This window comes from Hakea prostrata, chromosome 10 (genome assembly GCF_041222555.1).
Source record: "Hakea prostrata isolate BN-2017 chromosome 10, UWA_Hpros_2, whole genome shotgun sequence".
Lineage (NCBI taxonomy): Eukaryota > Viridiplantae > Streptophyta > Magnoliopsida > Proteales > Proteaceae > Hakea > Hakea prostrata.
This window is the reverse complement of record NC_142609.1, coordinates 42,177,179-42,194,835: the sequence shown is the minus strand read 5'-3', so window position 1 is coordinate 42,194,835 and position 17,657 is coordinate 42,177,179. Positions and strand designations below refer to the sequence as shown.

The 17,657-nt window shown below is 36.0% G+C and overlaps 2 protein-coding genes across 2 annotated transcripts; both read right to left on the bottom strand.

Moving 5' to 3' along the window:
• SYN1 (Rad21/Rec8-like family protein) lies at positions 1-7,271 on the bottom strand. The gene is made up of 21 exons (XM_089138803.1): positions 7,219-7,271; positions 7,064-7,132; positions 6,894-6,952; positions 6,756-6,800; positions 6,600-6,619; positions 6,411-6,487; positions 6,129-6,213; positions 5,536-5,611; positions 3,859-3,937; positions 3,413-3,576; positions 3,117-3,172; positions 2,863-3,024; positions 2,349-2,352; positions 2,077-2,289; positions 1,917-2,011; positions 1,597-1,834; positions 1,422-1,500; positions 773-909; positions 612-696; positions 406-518; positions 1-293 (listed from the first exon to the last, which is right to left on the bottom strand). The coding sequence occupies exons 1-21, from the start codon at positions 7,269-7,271 to the stop codon at positions 211-213; spliced, it is 1,992 nt and encodes a 663-aa protein (XP_088994929.1). The 3' UTR covers positions 1-210.
• Positions 7,272-13,147: 5,876 nt separating this feature from the next.
• Positions 13,148-14,817, bottom strand: LOC149003115 (putative aspartyl protease At4g16563). Its single transcript, XM_089138575.1, has one exon. The coding sequence runs from the start codon at positions 14,788-14,790 to the stop codon at positions 13,381-13,383; it is 1,410 nt and encodes a 469-aa protein (XP_088994701.1). The 5' UTR covers positions 14,791-14,817; the 3' UTR covers positions 13,148-13,380.
• Between the last annotated feature and the right edge of the window lie 2,840 nt (positions 14,818-17,657).

Genomic DNA, 17,657 nt, shown 5'->3' with positions numbered 1-17,657 from the left:
TCCTAGTTGCCCATGTAAGACTTCAACTCGTTTTATAATCTTTACAAGATTTTAAGAAATTAATAATACTCTCTCCTAAAGACTTTCAAATTCTAGCTCTCTCCAGTATAACTCGGTTAACTACCCTAGCTTCTAATTTGCCAAAGTAACAAAATCTGAAATATGGAACTGTGATACAAACCCTGCAAGGTGATCATTTTTCATCTCTGCTCACATCTTTTGTCCTTTAGATATTTTGATGTCTCCATACGGCGTGGTCTGCTCAACCCTAAGGAAGTCATGAGTTGCAAGAACTGCAGAGTCATCCAACCATGTCAGCTTATTGGTTTCTTGAGATGCATCAACCCATTGCTTCTAACAAGCTTAAGAAGCGTTAGTGATATGTTACAGGAAGTATGTTATTACCGCATGTTTGGTAAAACAGCTGAGCAGCCCTATGTCTTTCCATCCCAAAGGCCAAATGATTGAGAGATTCGACTTGAGGAACTCCTGGCGTGTCAAAATGCCTCTTCAGATGCCTGTACACCAAATGCAAGACAGGCCACAAACACATTTAGTTCTTTATGATCATCATGTTCAAAAGCCAAATGCATAATGAAGAAGAGACCTACTTCCGCATGAAATCAGTGGTTTTGTCAACAGGGGAATTGACAATGGGATACTGACTTGGAGTAGGCCCAGTTTCTATCAATACCTCTGCAACAATCACAATTAAGTAGTCAAGCACCACTACTAGTATCTGTCACAGAAAATATAGATGAGTTAACAGTACCATGATCTAAGGTGGAACTGTATTCATATACTCCTGGGAGCTTAAAACCTTGTTCGAATGGTGCTGACGGCTCTTCTGCCACTGATTCAAGATTGCTTCGGCCATGTGATGATGAATATGGCCTTTTTCTGCTAGATCTGTTTTTCATGAAACAAAGTTGATTGAACCTCTCTATGAACAACTTAGATCTTTAATAACTGTAAAGTTGACACAAAAAAAAAACAAATTTAGGAGGTTTAGTCTTCATAGAAACCTACTCATTGGGATGAATCTTCCAAATTTTACTTATCATCTTGAGAGAATATTACATTGATATTATAGAGCAGCAAACAGGTAATATACTTAAAATAAAAAAGAAAAATATTATAAATCAAAATATTCTAGAATATTGCTTGTGTCTCTTGCTATGAATAGAGCACAATGTCTTCCACATAGATATTTTAAAATATTGCGTATGTCTCTTACTATGAATTAAACACACAATATTACATCAATATACAGTTCCAATTCGTGTTAGTATGGAGAGTTTAATATGAATTTTACTTCAAAAAAAAAAAGTTTCATCCATTGCTTTTTGTCAAAACCAAATTCTCATATTCCAAATCCTCAACCAATGACCAGAAATAGAAAAAGGAAATTCTCTTACAACCTCCGCAGCTGAAACTCTTCGTTATTTATCTGGAAATCATGTCCAGATCCAGAGCTGGGAATGGTTCCTATGTTATCTCCTGTAATTCCATAGCATAATCTCAATTGATCATGAGAAAGCACAGGAAAGGGGGGAAAAGAAAAGGTATTCATCAGTGCCAGTTCCGAGAGAATACCTGAATTTCCTGGTGTAGCGAACAGGTTGGCCTCATTTATGGGCATTTCGAAGTTCACAAGATTGATCGCTGGTGTTCCAATGGAGACTTTCCATGGGAATCCGTTGTTGACATGGTTGGAACTTAGTTTCTCTGAGGAAACATCCCGTGGCATGTTGTTAAGGTTGTCACCTGGATTCTCCATGGGGACTTCAAATGGCTCAACCCCTTCTTGGCTGGGAGGATCCCCCTCCAGAGGCTTCACAAGCAAACATTATGAGGAACATGTCACCGTATATGATAACGAGCTACCAAAACGCAGAGTCGAATGGGGAACTTACAAATTCCATGGGGTTTTGATCATGCGTCGTACTTGGTGGTAAAACTTGTTCTGGCAGCAGGGTTGAAGAAGTTCTTCCTGCAGGCAAGACTGGGTTTGATCACTTCGTCTATTCCAAATTTAACTAACGTACTTTGAAATGAAAATTTCAGTAGACTGACCAGACATTGAAGCATTAGTTGTTGGAAGCTGGTTTCTTGTCTGCCACAGCTCCGTAAGAGGTGCAGGGTAGTGGACTTCTTTGTTTCCATCTTCTAATAACCCAGAAAGTGCCACTGGTGGGAGTTCCATTAGGTGGGATGTCTTCATGGTAGCGTTTAGATCGACTTTCTGTGACATATTGGGCATGGCAACATTGTCGTCAATTGCATTTACTGCATAAAGAAGTCAGTATACACTCATAACAACCACACCAATGCCACAGGCCCACAACCCTCCTGAAAAAGATATTGATGACAAAGACTGAAATTCATAGGCCCATAGCACACTATTGAGTTCCAATTCTGTACAATTTAGAGTTTTTTTATTTTATTTTTTATTTTTTTAAGGGGTGAAGATATAGAGTTCAATTCACCAGTTAAAATTATTAATAAGCTAGATTTTTATTTTTATTTTGGCAGAAAAATTATTGATGGTGCATGACACTAGTATTGTCATCATGTACACGTTAAATGTCACCACTTCAGAAATAAGTTGGAAACCTTAAATAGAACAATCTATTACCCTTACTGGCCTCACAGCCCACATATGATAAATGTAAGAAGGAATAAAGATTAACTTCATTAAGTTCTAAAAAAAAAAAAAAAAAAGTTGACTTTACTAACTAGCTATAGTTGGTGGTTGCCAGCCGATTATTCACTTCATTGCATTTCAATGAACAAAATAACTCAGTAGAAACAAAATAACTAAGGGATAGAAGTCCAAAGATAAGGGCTGGAGAATTGGACCTTTCTCTTTCCTTTTGTCAAGGTGATGTCAGAAGGGTTTTCAAGCCAAGATTCGTAAATGTGGCCTGGAATGATGGTTTGTTCATAATCCATAAAAAAGCACTTCGCTTCTTTTCTTTTTCTTTGTTTTCTTGGACCACACACATGTTCATTCTGCTGAGGCTGTAATAAAACGTATACGCAGTTCTTGATTAGTAAACATTCTTCAATTCCTCATGTATGGGGTATTTGGTCAACAATGTTTATATCTATACCTGAAGAGCATCTTCAGTAACTTGAGGTTCTGGATACTGTTCTTGGATATCAGTAGCTGCAAAGGGAATCAAGATAAAGATGAAAATAGTTTGGAAGGATAGAGGGTGTTAATCATTAGGCTGTTGTGAACCCCTAAAGATTCAGGGTCCAGATTTCAGCAATTTAAAGAAGGTATCTTTCATGGCTACATGTCTAACACAAGGTTAGATAAGTGTTCAGTGGGGATTAGGATCTAGCTCTTTCAAAAGAAACTGCAAAGAAGGAAAGCATTTAATTTCTTCTGGAAATTGCTAACCTGGTTGAGGTTCCTTTTGAAGAGGTGTTGAGGATACTAGGGTCACTGGGCCTGGTGAGTTCTCCAGATGAGGTGGGGAGGCTACTAGAGTTACCGGGACTGGTGACTTCTCTCGAATGGAACTTGAGATCAATTCTGTGTCTTCATCTTCTTCGATATCAAACCTGAAGAGGTTCAGCCATTTACCAGAAAAGGTTAATTCAAAAATAGGATTTCTTTCTTGCTGCCAACCAAGTGAAAAATGAATAGGTATTTTATGTGATGAGTGAAAAGAGTACGATGAAGAAAATAAGGGAACACAATGTAAGAACAGAAAACAATAAAGAACTAAATCCTAGTAAATCTAGAGATCTTGTGGTATCAAGAAAAAAACGACTTGGATATGAAAATACTATGCATCTTTAGAAATGGGGAATTAAAACTGCAAGAAGCTATTGATGTTCTACCTCTGAAAGCGATTGTATAAGTTCGCATCCATCTGGTATGAATCAAAATGGTCCAATAATGTGATGTCGACAAGCTCAGCTGAAAAAGAGAATCAACAATATAAAACTTGAGTTTGACTGCAATTAAATGGTACCATAACAAATTTAGTTTCTACGAACGGAAAGAATGAGAGCCCAAATTCGCAGACAGGGGTAGTGTGGGTTCCACACTTGTATAAACTCTGAGATCGAACACCTCCACGGAAAAGGTAGTCATATTTTTTAGGTAAATATCACTTACCTCCCCTCTTAGCTGAACAAATAGTATTTACACTTCCTCTTAGTTGGATAATATCACTTATCTCCCCTCTTACTTAGCAAATATATCAAACAACTCCCATCTGTTAATGTTCTTGATTAAATTTAATTTTTACCATTAAATATTTTTCTAAAACCCCAAACTATCCTTGACTGAAAATATTTTTTTTATTTTAAACCCTAAATTATCGTAATCACCCTAATAGTTAAAGTACTAAATTACCCTCAATTAAAATAATTATTAAAAACTAAAACACCATAGTTAAAACCTAAATTATCTTTAATTATTAAAAGCCAAACATACCCTTTTAAAAAAATTTATCAAACAATTAAAAAAAACACGTACTACAATCAAGTAAAATTAAAAATACAATTAAAAAAAGAGGGTATGTTGATAAAATTAAACCCGTACTACTATTTTGGGTTTTTTTAATTGTTTGATAAAAAAATTAAAAAAAAAATGTATGTTGGGCTTTTAATAATTAAATATAATTTGGGTTTTAACTATGGTGTATTGGTTTTTAACAATTATTTTAATTAAAGTAATTTAGTATTTTAACTGCTAGGGTGATTACGGTAATTTAGGGTTTAAAATAAAAAAATATTTTTAACCAAGGGTAGTTTGGAGTTTTATAAAAGTATTTAACGGTAAAAATTAAATTTAACCAAGAAAGTTAACAAATGGGAGGTGTTTGATATATTTACTAGGTAAGAGGGAAAGTAAGTGATATTATCCAACTAAGAGGGGGTGTAAGTGCTATTTGTCTAGCTAAGAGGGGAGGTAAGTGATATTTACCTTATTTTTTTTAAGGAAATAATAAATATAATTTAATCACGTAATTAGATACTTGAAACATGTACAATCTAAAAATAGTCATTTTTTAACAAAATTTTGAAAATATAGGAATTTAAATCTTCTATCTATTTTCCTCAACAAGATGATTTTGCCAACCATATGAATTGAAAATTTTCCTCTCCAAATATACATGTAAATATATATGATATCACAGTAATTATGCATCCATGCATGTATATGAGGTGGGCAAAGGAACATACGTGTAAATATATATGATGTCACAGTAATAAGCATGCATGCATGTATATGAGGTCGGTAAAGGTACATACATGTAAATATATATGATGTCATGGTAATTATGCATGCATGCATGCATGCATGTGAGGTGGATAAAGGGACATACGAGTAAATATATATGATGTAATATCAATTATGCATGCATGCATGCATATGAGGTGGATAAAGGGACATACGAGTAAATATATATGATGTCATATTAATTATGCATGCATGCATGTATACAAGGTCTTAGTGTCTTACAAATATTATATGATGGATATAGGGATAGGAAGTAGAGTGAAAACCTTGATGGTGATATATCGAGGTCTCATCCCCATCACCCCCGTCGTTAATAACAGGAACCTCCACTTGATCCAGTCGCTGCATGATGTGGACAAATTAATGAAATAAATGAAGGTCATCAAATTGATTTGATACGATTATAAAAAGGGGAAACTGACCCAAATGAAAATCATTTTCTTCGTTCCATGCTGATTTAATCATTCAAGGAAAGGTTAATTTTGAGCAAACTTACATCGCACAGTTCTTATTCTTATTACTAAGAGATTTCATTGATATTTTGCTAAAAATTTCCGATTAGCTTTTTCATACACTACAAAAAGCATCCAAATTTACAACCTCTTCACTGAATTTTAGTACCAATCATTAGTTTTTAAGTAACTCATGGTTGCATTCCATTATCTAATTCGCTGAAAGACATGATCGCCTCATTAGGGTTTTCTGAAAGCGAGCTTTCAAGCTTAATCCTTGGATGAGAATGTATGTAAGCCACATGTGATGCAGGGCTTGAAGTTCATTCTAAGGGAAGGTAATGGAAATCATAAGAATTCATGGACTAATTAGTAATATTGTATATAAATAATTATAATTAAAATACCATTGAAAAATATCTATAATCTGATCCGTCGCCAACGCCGATCTCCATTTCATCAACATGGTCTGGCAGAGTTACAGCTTCGTACCTGTGAGAACGTACTCAAGCTGGTTAACCCAACATTAACCAATGAAGTTACCTCAGCAAAACTAAACACAATAGCTAATCTGCGCCATATGCGTGAAATTGATACAGAAACAACTACACAGAACGTTAGTTAATGGATAAAACAAAGAGGAACAGCCGAGTTGATAGAAGAAAAGGTGAAAGCCTAATTAGACTAACTTCGCCTGGAATTTTCCTCTGGGAAGACAATTGCGATCCGTGATGGATTTCACCTTCCATGCTTCGTTGATTTCTACCTGAAAATTCAAAAACGGACAGCGAATCGTTCAGCAGATATCAGTAAAACAGAATTTAGAAAAACTATTGGAAGCGAAAAAGAGTAACGAATCGACAAGCTTATGGACATACCAGAAGACGTTGAACATCGTCTGAGCAGATCAAGAGATTCAGAATGAATGCAAAATAAGAGAGATAAGAACAATGTAAATGCTAACTGAAATTTAAGATTCAGAATGAACGTGAAATTTATCACACGCAGAAGTAAGAACAGAGAATTTTAATTACCGTATAGGATCTTAACCTTCCGCTCGTAGACGATCACGACACCACCTGAAATCACGCAGAGTATTAAGAACTTACATGAGAAACCTGAACACAGAAACCAGGGAGCAAACGCGAGTAATAAGATTGCTTAATGAATACCCATAAGTATGGCGGAGAGTCTGAGAGCCATCGGAACCGCCGGATTCAAGATTTCTTCGCTGCAAATTCATGAAATGAATCGAGGTGAAGGAAGAAATCAACATCGATTACAAGTAGGTAAATCGATTTAAGGTGGTGGAAGTTTCAAAATAACGTCGCAAAAACCGAACCAGATCTGAACTAAATCGAGCTTATTGAGCTTCTTCCGATTAATCTTGGCATGAAGCGTCGCTGCCATCCTTAATTACAGAAAAAGGAAATTCAGATGAAAACAGAATTCAATATCGTATTAACTGGGAATACGAAACCAACAGAAACAACTTACCATATCTGCCCCAGTGGAGCTTTTCTTGCGAGAAGCTGGTGCGAGTAGAACATATTCGGTCAGATTTTTCTTCGTTTTCCCTTTCCTGAAACCGACTCTGAGCGAACTGCGAAGCGATCTGTACTTGAAAGCGGAGAAGCAATAAGTGCGGTTTTAGCTTCGACAGAGGAAACGAAAGAGTAGAATGCGTGGAGAAGAAAGCTCTCTGCTCTTGAAAGTGAGAGATGTGAGTGAGTTTAGTAAAGTGAGAGTTCAGACTGAGCGAGAAGTGAGGAGTGATCAGAAGCAGCAAGCACAACTAACGTGCATGCTCTGAACATTCATAACGGTTTTTGTTGGATGTTTGATTTTAATGGATAATCACAACAGTACCCTATGCCTACCCTATATTTACTAAAAACCCCTTTGCCTTTATTCTGATTTTTTTAATTCTCCTTCTTCCCTTGGCTTCTCAAAAATAATGAAAGTGTGTATGTCAAAATTAGTGCCCAATAGTGGTTGCCCTCTCCGGAGTGGATCTTGCTAGGCTGGTGCATCTGATGTGGCGGTGTCTACTGTGTTCTACTGCTTAGTGTTCGATGGATGCTCTGTAGATTTCATTAGGTTTTAGCTACACAAAAGAATGGGGTCAATTCGGATCAACAAAAGAGCCTGATTTATTCCACTTAAGTTGATGTAATCACCAAATGCACTAGCCTAGCCCTCCCAAAAAAGAAATTGAAAGAAATTCCCAAATGGATGGATTTTTCCAAAAAAAATTTATATTAAAATGGATTTTTTTTTAATAATTGTCAAATCCCAAATTTTGTTATATATTTTTTTTGCTCAACTAATATTCTACTATGAGCTATCCAAATTACACTAAGATTCTTTGATTTCAAAAGATGAAACTAATGAATGATAGGAAGATTGAAGAGCTACAAAAGACAAGATGTTATCAGCCTAGAATTATCAAGAGATTGAAGGTAATTTGTGTTTCTCACAAGTTTTTATATAAAAGGACTTGAGGGTAATTTGGATAGTTCATGATAAAATATTAATTTGAGTGTAAAAAACTATCACAAAATTTGAGATTTTATAATTATTTTAAAAATATATGATAATTTTTTAATTTTGTCATTCTTAAAAAAACTATCATGTTATTTTACGTCCACAATAATACCCTACTCATACGAGTTCAGATCGTCTCCCCGCGGCTTTCAACTACAAACTACGGGGGGCCACAGGGTAGAGTACTAATGATGATCCCACTTTTTAATCCCACATCTATTTGTGGTTATAAAATCGTTGGGGAGATGATCCACATTTTAGTCTTACCCCATATTTATAAAAACTCTTTTTTTCATTATTATTTTTATCCTGATTTTCCTCTCCTTAATCTTATGATTTTGGAAAATTTACAGTTTCCATCTCTAAGTCTTTAGAGATAACAGAGTAAATACATGAATTAAAGTTTACTGCCAAGTTTTGGATATTCTTAATTACCACATCAGCCTGTAGAGAAACAGAGACTTCATGGCCCATTGGAGCATTGTAAAGGCCCATACGGCCCATTTTGAGCTCAGCATCCAGCAAACGAGACTGATGAAGCAAATGTAGGATTCTTTTTGGCAAGAAAGCAAACGTAGGTTTAGGCCTGATTTTGAATACGCAAATGTTTAGTGTTTTTATAATAAGAGCAAGGTTTAAAGTATCCCACGATACTAGCCGATTCGTATCCATATTTGACCCCGGATCACTCGACGTGCTCAAGATCATTAATACTGGCGAACAATCCCGATACAAGCGCGCCAAACCCGCCGACGACCGATACAACCTGAATAAGAGTTCACTCTATACCCATAAATCTATAGATTTATGTTTTTAATGTAAAAAGATGGATCTCTAGATTTCATGAATCCAAGATTTTCACAACTAAACGGGTATAAATCTTGTATTCATGAATCCAGAGATTTCAAATCTCTAGATTCATGTAACCAAACAGGCCCTTAGAATATCCAAGGATGACATCGCCGATTATTTTATTCACAACAATACCTTACGCTTACCCTATATTGTGGCAGTTATAGATTATTCTATTCAAATTTACTTAGGTGTTGTACAATAACCGTGTAAGCCTACGGTTTAGATTGAAACTTGCGGTTGAAATATCGATCACTCATTTTGCAATTAAACTTTACCAAAAAAATCATTTATGCAAAACAAAGCAAAATGAGTAGTCGAAATTTCGTCTTGACTGCAAGTTTTGATCTAGACTGTAGGCTGCATGGTGCTATGTAGTGGAAGCAATTTTAATTCTATTTACAGCACTACCCTACACTTACGTGTGTTTACAAAAACTTTCTTTCCCCATATAATATTCTCATCTTTTATATATAAAATATTTACTTTTAAAAGAAATTCATTCTTTTTAAACTTTATTAAAATAAATAAAAAAGCTCTTAAGTGGGGCTTAAATTCGTGACTATCCCTTTAAGAACCATATATTCCACAGGGCCCCTTTTCAATAAAGTAAAATATTTCAAGCTACCCCCTTAACGATCAAGCTTTAACACAGTACGGATATATAATAGTCATTTTACAAGTCTATCTCAACAGTTAAAAACACTTGACTGTTAAGGAGAGTAACTTAAAATATTTCATTTTATTAAAAGGGGGCGCCATAGAATATAAGACCCTTAAAGGGACAATCACAAATTTAGTCCCACTTAAGGAAACGCTATAAAAAAGAAAAAGAAAAAAGGAGAAGCTTCATTTCTTTTTCAACTTTATTCTAAATTCTCTTTATTCCTCTGGCCTTTGAAAGATGAAAAATATCCAATTTACCTTTTTTTTCTCCTGTTTGGCTATAATTAATTTTTTTAAATCAATTATTCTATTCTTTAATTGAGCAGCTTGAATCAAATCAATTGAACTAAGGGTTTTGAATTGACTATATAAGAACCTTATTATGTGTTTGGTAATTTTTTGTGTTTTAAGATCCCAGTTTTTGCTGCAAAATTCTCTTTTATAATTGGGTACTCGATAGATCCATCCTCCTACGCATACTTCCACTTAAATTTAATACGAAAATTTTTATTTCTAAGTATCAACTATCAAGTACAAGAGTAAGAGTAAGATAAAGAGAGCTTACAAGCAAGAGTAGGGGTGGTCTCTTCAGTCTGTTCTCTCACAAAGTTCGACTTCAGTGATGCACAATTAATGCTCAACATTGTGTCTCGACCGTTCATTACAGGTGTTGCTCATTAATTGTGCAACACTAAAGCAATTTCCCACAACACATGTCTTACACAATTTACAAAAGTCATATTTACTATTTACTTTTCTTGCATCTTTACTCTTGACAAACAAGAAGAACAAACAAACACTTACCACCTAATCTTTTATTTTCTAAAAAGAAAAATGCAAATTGTTATCCAAACTGGACGTTGCTTGGGTCCTGCGCAATAAATGCACAGGATCATCAAGCCATTCACTCTGGGCGGTAGGATCAGAATTTCGGTCGAAATTTCGATCTCAACCGTTGAAATTCAATGGTCGATATTGAAATCTCGACCGAAATTTTAGATCCTACGGCTGAAATTTCGGCTCGGCTTGATGATCTTGCGCATTTAATGCGCAGCATCCAAGCTTTTTCGATCCAAACTCATTAGCAAATGTGTATTTTGATGATTGTCACTTCAAATACAGTTCATTTTTGGTAAAAACTTCCAATTCAAGCCCATAAAAAGGAGGAGTTGCTTCACTATACATGCAGAGCCGCCAGGCAAGAGATTCAATGCTATCACCAAATGGTGGCATAAAAGTGTAGAATAAGGTTACATCTATAGACAAAACTTACCTATAAAGTTGTTTTGGAGTGTTCTTGGCACAGCACCAAACATCACATGGCTTTGTATCTCCACCACAACTCATTCAAAAATCTATAGAAATATGTCATTCTCAAACAGTGCCCATTTCATCTTCTCTTCCTTTTCACAAAAATCATGGAAGGTGCAATAACCCAACCACCATACCATTAAATGCACTTTCTGCAAATCAATTTCTCCTTTCTCCTTCTCCTTCATGTTAATGAAAAGGAGGAAGGTGGATGGTCCATTATAACAGAAACAAACAAACAAAAAGTAAGGCACATAATTCAGTTTTGTACTTCATTCACCTAATTTGATTTTTAATAACAAAACCCTCTAAGTTAAGGTAACGAATTGAAGTGTAATTTTTGCTTATGCACAAGTTTCAACATCCCAACACATGAAATCAAACTCAAAGGGGAGACAAAGAGGAATCCATTTTCGCTTAACTATCTTTGCTTTTCCCTAATAGCCCCAATATTTATTATGATCCTTCAATCCAAATGATCATATGTAGGTTTCACATGATCCAAGCAAAATCTAACCCTAAGAGGTGTTGGTTTCAACCACTAGAGCAGTTCTGCGTTGGCTGACATAATTCTAAAGTGTGTGATTTTCATCATATAATGTCTAAATTCATGATATTATGTACTATGCAATCATGTGAATGGTGTGATTTAACAAATCAAGATCCTCTATCATAACAGGTAAAAATCTATATACTCTTCTTATACTTTTCCACCACGTATTAAGAGTAAAACCCACTGAAAAACTCACTTTTGATTTTTCTTATCAAAATTTATAAATGAACTCTCTCCTAATGTATGGTAAATAGGTGTAAAAAAAGCATAGACCTCTATCCGAACTTTGATTCGAGCATTTTACTAGGTACAACAAGATATCGTGGGCGTTGGATCAAGATCTCAGCCGAGATTTTGATCTCAATTGTTGAAAAACGAAAGGTCAAGATCATAATTTCCACCAAGATGTGCGATCTGACAACCGGCAAACACACTGAACTGAAGCACAATCCTAATTCAACAACCTCAAACTACTCCAATTAATTAACAATAATTTTTTCCTCTTTAAGTTGAAAAATTAGAGCTATTTATTTACCCATGCTTCAACTTTGAACTGCCAAAAAGTCTTCAAATTATCAGAGGCTATGATGGCTTGCCAAATAAAGCCATCAAGTCTACCATGATGTAATTATGTCTTAATTGTCAAGGGCTTGGCTTCCCCTCGACACAAAAAAAATATTCAAATGATAAATGCCCTCCTTGCTTTTTTTTTGTGTGAAGTCTAGTCTTCTAAATCCAATCCAAAAACGGGGCTTCTCTGATGGCCAAAGTGTACTTGAACATCCAACCAATTGATTAGCATTATCAAATTCTCATTTCTCTTTGGGCCTATGGAATACCTACACTTCTCGAATTGGAAGTTCAAACTCGTTCTCTTTCTAGGCCACTTAGCATATCCGCAGAGCCTTGCTCGAGTTTACCCCATCACCTCAACCACCACAACATCCACCCATTCAACGAATGATATGCTAGGAACCTCCTCATATGGGATGGGTCAACGTCAACGGCTTTTCTTATGCTAATTTGTGTTTGTCCAATACATGCGGCATCACATGAAATTAGAATCATTAGGTTCTTTTTTCTTTTGAGAAAGAGATCACTGCACAAGATTCTTTGGTAGTCGAGGCACTTGCAACTCGGAAGGCTCTCCAATATGCACAACACCTTCAATCTTCACACATTCTTCTCAAGACGGATAATCGAGCTCTGATGACATTCCTCAGCCCTTGTGACGGACATCATTCACCTTGCTTCTACTTTCACTGCATGTCAATTTCACCACATCTTTCGAGACTAACTTCGCTATAGATGTATGTATCAAATTTTTTTTATCAAAATCGTGGCTAAATCATAGGACTACTACTTCTATGTTCACTCCCCTCCCCTCTTCCCCCCCCCCCCCCCCCCCCCCTCCCCCCCCCCCCCCTTCTTTTATTGTATGATTATCTCGGATGTAAAAATTTAAAATACCACGAGAATTATATATTAATAAATAAATCTTATTCCGTGACTCCCAAAAAATCAACATAGGGAACCGTGCCAAATGAAAAGGGGCTTTCGTGCGTCTTTTGTTGCAAAGGTGTGTTTTTCTTAGAAGTGAAGGATTCATGTTCTACTACCAAAAAGAGAAAAAGCGATTCATGTTCGAGATATAATCAACAAAAGCAAGAAAAGTTGACAACAATGTATCGGTAATAAATACTAAACATACGATACGATACGTTTTCGTATCAATTGCCACAACTCTGCTGCCGAAACCCTAATCTCTGGTTCTCCAAGTCATACTCCACATAAAAATTCTGCTGCTGATAGTTCCCCAAAATAACCGCCGGACCACCCGATATTTCGGATCCTACGATATTATCCGTTACCAAAGTCATACACAGAACACCACTTTCCCCAAAAAGCGAGTAATAATTCGCCAACGGCAGAGCCACCTTTGCTCCTCCCTTGAAGTGGAAAACCAGGTCCGGAAACGTTAAATCCTTTGCTTGCGAAATGTCAAAACAGGGTCGCAACCCAGTGAGCGATTCCGTCTTGAGATCTCTCTTATAGTTCTTCACTTGATTCTCAAACTCTGCTGCAACCAAATCGAACACTCTTTTCTCCATGAATGTGAATGTCGACCCAGAATCTATAATCGTTCCGCCATTACCTTCAGCTCCCAGTGAGAGATAGTTGTAAGGAATCTTCACTTTTTTCCCTCCGACAGTGATTCGTCTCAGGCCGATGTAATAGTAGACCGAAAATGCAGGTCTTCCGGTGACTGGGTTCTTCACGAACGGTGTGTAGCTGACGCCGGTGGTCTTGTTGTTGCCGGAATCTGAATTGCTGTTTAAGATTAGTGAACTGCTTTTGCTGGTGTCGTCGAATCGGTGAGAGAGGAGACAGTAAGAGAACTTTTTCAGGCGGAGCTGAGACGGAATCGACGATGGGCCGCGGCCGAATCCGGCTATTCCAGAGGGTTGACGTATGGAGAAAACAGAGCATCCGGCGATGAAATTAGGTATTTTCCTTTCTGGGAGATCGAGGGTTTCAGAGAGAAGAAGACCACCCGTTGATCCAGAACCGTAGGTGATTATGTAAGGAGGGCAGATCTGTGAGCAATTTTTCGAATTAGGTGTGCAATCACTGCATCTGGATTGAACGTCAGAGCTATGAAGCCAACCACAATTTGGATTTTTGCAGCCTAGAATCTTGGCTGAAGATGATAATTTGGGGATGAAAGTTGGGATGTTTGAAGCGTTCTGGTTCGCGAAAGAACATCTCTTGCAGGTATAACGGTGAGTACAGGGGAACCAGACCAAATCACTACCTGTGTCCATGACGAAAGGGATGGTTTGAGGAGGAGTACCGAAGCTGAGAGAAATGGAGTATCCTCCATAGCCGTGTGAGTAAACAGGGGTTTTCGAGACAACAGAGCTCTGAGGGTTTTTTAAGTGTCGAGCTCTGGTTAAAGATGCGGAAGCAAGATGAGTGAGGTTCTGCCATGGATCTGCAGATGGGTTCTTGTTGAATTGTGAGAGAGAAAGTGTTAGAATGGTGGATTTGTCATCTGCTAACGAAGAAATGGAAGAGAAAAGCAGGAGCAGAGAGAACAGAGCGAGCAGCCAAGAGACACAAGAAGAAGAAGAAGCCATGTTTTTCTGTGAAGAGAAGCAGAGTGACCAACCTTCATTTTGTATGGACTCAAATGGAATCGGGTTCGATACGGAAACCAAGCAAAACAAATGCCCAATGTAATGGAGGAAATAACAGAACTGCCACTCAACGGTGCAATGCTAACGTGGACAGCATATCAACTTCGTATCGCGACTCGGAGCCGTCCACGAAGATCCACTTTTCAATCCCAGTGCTGCATGCGCTACACTCATCTCATTCTGATCTCCCGCAAGAGAGGGAACAAGGTGGGTAATAGTGTAATTTCAGTGTATGTGTAGGGCAGACTGGGCAGTTCATGTCAAAAGGTAGAATGTGATTCGCGCAGAAGGGATTTTTGCTGTTAAACTTAAACGTTAAAGACTTTAACAGGGGTTTATGTCGGTGTGGTGTCGTGCAGTGGAATTTTCCTAATGGCTGGCAGTGGGACCAGGGGGACCATAGAAGAGATTGAGCCTTCTGAAACATGAGCTCAGATTTCACGTGGAAGTAGTCATGCAGAGCTTTCAAAGTCATTCTCACTTTGGAGGAGCTGGATTTCAGTTATTTGTTTTTGTAATTAAATTTTGATCTGGATCGTTCATTTTTTAAATTTTTATACTTTTCAGAAATAGACGGTTGAGATTGAGATCTCGACCGTCGCTGTAGGTGTTGTTATATTAATTACACAGTATTCAAGCAATTTTCTTACCAGTCTCAAAAATAAAGAAATATTATATATATATATTTAAAAATATATTTTCTCAAACTTCCATGTCTCAAAATTTTCTTAAATTATGTATTGGTTTGAAATATCCTACTCTTGTCCCCATCTTGACCTTAATCGTTTTTAGGTAGGCTAGGTTAGATGCCTGGGCTATATTGGATGCATCAATTAGGCTAAACTAGATGCTTGGACCCTAATGGATCGCATCAATTTGACTCCGACCTTGACCATAATCACAAGAGCATAGAATACTGCATAAAAAGCTTTACTTTTATCAAAAATAACTTATAAGATGTTAAGGTTTTAGTTGGATTGGGTTAGTTGGGTCTATGGTACATACTTAATGTTACTGGCTCGGGTCCACTTATCAGGGCCAAAATTTTGAGTCTCATTATTGTTCGAATCTATAGTAGGCCAAGAGGGATTCAAGCTGTCAGAATCAAACTTGAAACCCTAATCGTTAGATGCCTTAATCTACATTACTTTTACATGATGCACAGATTGAACTTCACTTGCCTCACATACTAAGTGGTTGATGCTTTACTAATGCTTCTTCTCTAATAATTGCAATTATTTGAGTTTTTGCATCATATCAATTAAGAGTTTGGATTATTTACTTGTCAAGATAAGCGAATTGTGTTCTCCTTATATTTTCTTAACATTAATAAAATAAATTACCCTTGGCTAAAAATATATTTTTTTTGAACCCTAAAATTATCGTAATTACCCTAAGAGTTAAACTACTAAATTACCCTCAATTAAAATAATTATTAAAAACCAAAACACCATAGTTAAAACATAAATTATCTTTAATTACTAAAAGTCCAACATACCTTTTTTTTAAAAAACAATTTATCAAACAATTAAAAAAAACACGTACTACTACCAAGTAAAATAAAAAAATGCAATTAAAAAAAATACAAGGTTATGTTGCATACTACTATTTTGGATTTTTTAAGTTGTTTGATCAATTTTTTTTTTAAGAAAGGGATATGTTGGGCTTTTAATAATTAAAGATAATTTGAATTTTAATTATGGTGTTTTGGTTTTTAACAACTATTTTAATTGAGAATGATTTAATATTTTAACTATTAGAGTGATTACAGTAATTTAGGGTTTAAAATAAAAAATATTTTTAACAAAGGGTAGTTTGGGGTTTTAGAAAAATATTTAACAACAAAAGTTAAATTTAATCGAGAAAGTTAACAAAGGGGAGTGTTTGATATATTTGCTAGGTAAAAAGGGAGGTAAGTGATATTATCCAACTAAAAAGGGGTGTAAGTGTTATTTATCCATTTAAGAGGGGAGATAAGTGATATTTACCTATAAAAAATTGCAGGCTATCTTGAAATAAACAATTAAATGCATGCTGGATAGCATTAAATGCATTGCTCTCTTGAATTTCCAAAAGTGTGCCATGGTCTGAGAAGGCTAGAAAGGTGTTGGAATTCTCTTAGAAATTATTTGGTTAGGACAGGAAAAGAGAGGGACAAAGAGGTGGAACCCATAGGGGTGGGGAAGGGAGCATAAAACAAGAAAAAAGTGTGAAGAAATGCACAACATGTCAAAAAGAACAATAAGGCTTGTTTCAATTAAATAGAGTTGAGTACTTGAATTTTTGTTTTTCAATAAATTATATTTAAGGCAAGATACATATAACATTTAAGTTATGCATCATATTTTTATCACCACTTCTCATAAGGTTTGTCCTTAATTCTTTCTAATTCTTTCAATCAAATTAAATCACTTTTTCATATAAGAGCATTTACAGGTTTTTGTTAAACATAACCATACCATCTTAAATAAGATTATATCTATACTCTTTTTTCCCCCAAAGTTTTATTGAAAATCGAAGAACCTTAAGAAGATGTCGAAAAAGTTGTTTGCTAGTTATATCAACGTTATCTCAATATCATAAAAAATTGTTTCTCCATTATCTTATCCAAGTTAAACTAACAAATCCATATTTATATTTTTTTTGATGACTGAGGTTCATCTGAGCTAGCTTGGCGCACCCTTGATTACATCTTCAGAGGGAGTTTTGTCATCCACAATGATCGAACCCATGATCTCTCCACTGAGAAGTATGGATTTTACCACTAGTTTGATATTCAATTAAAAAACTTTTTTTTCTACCCCATT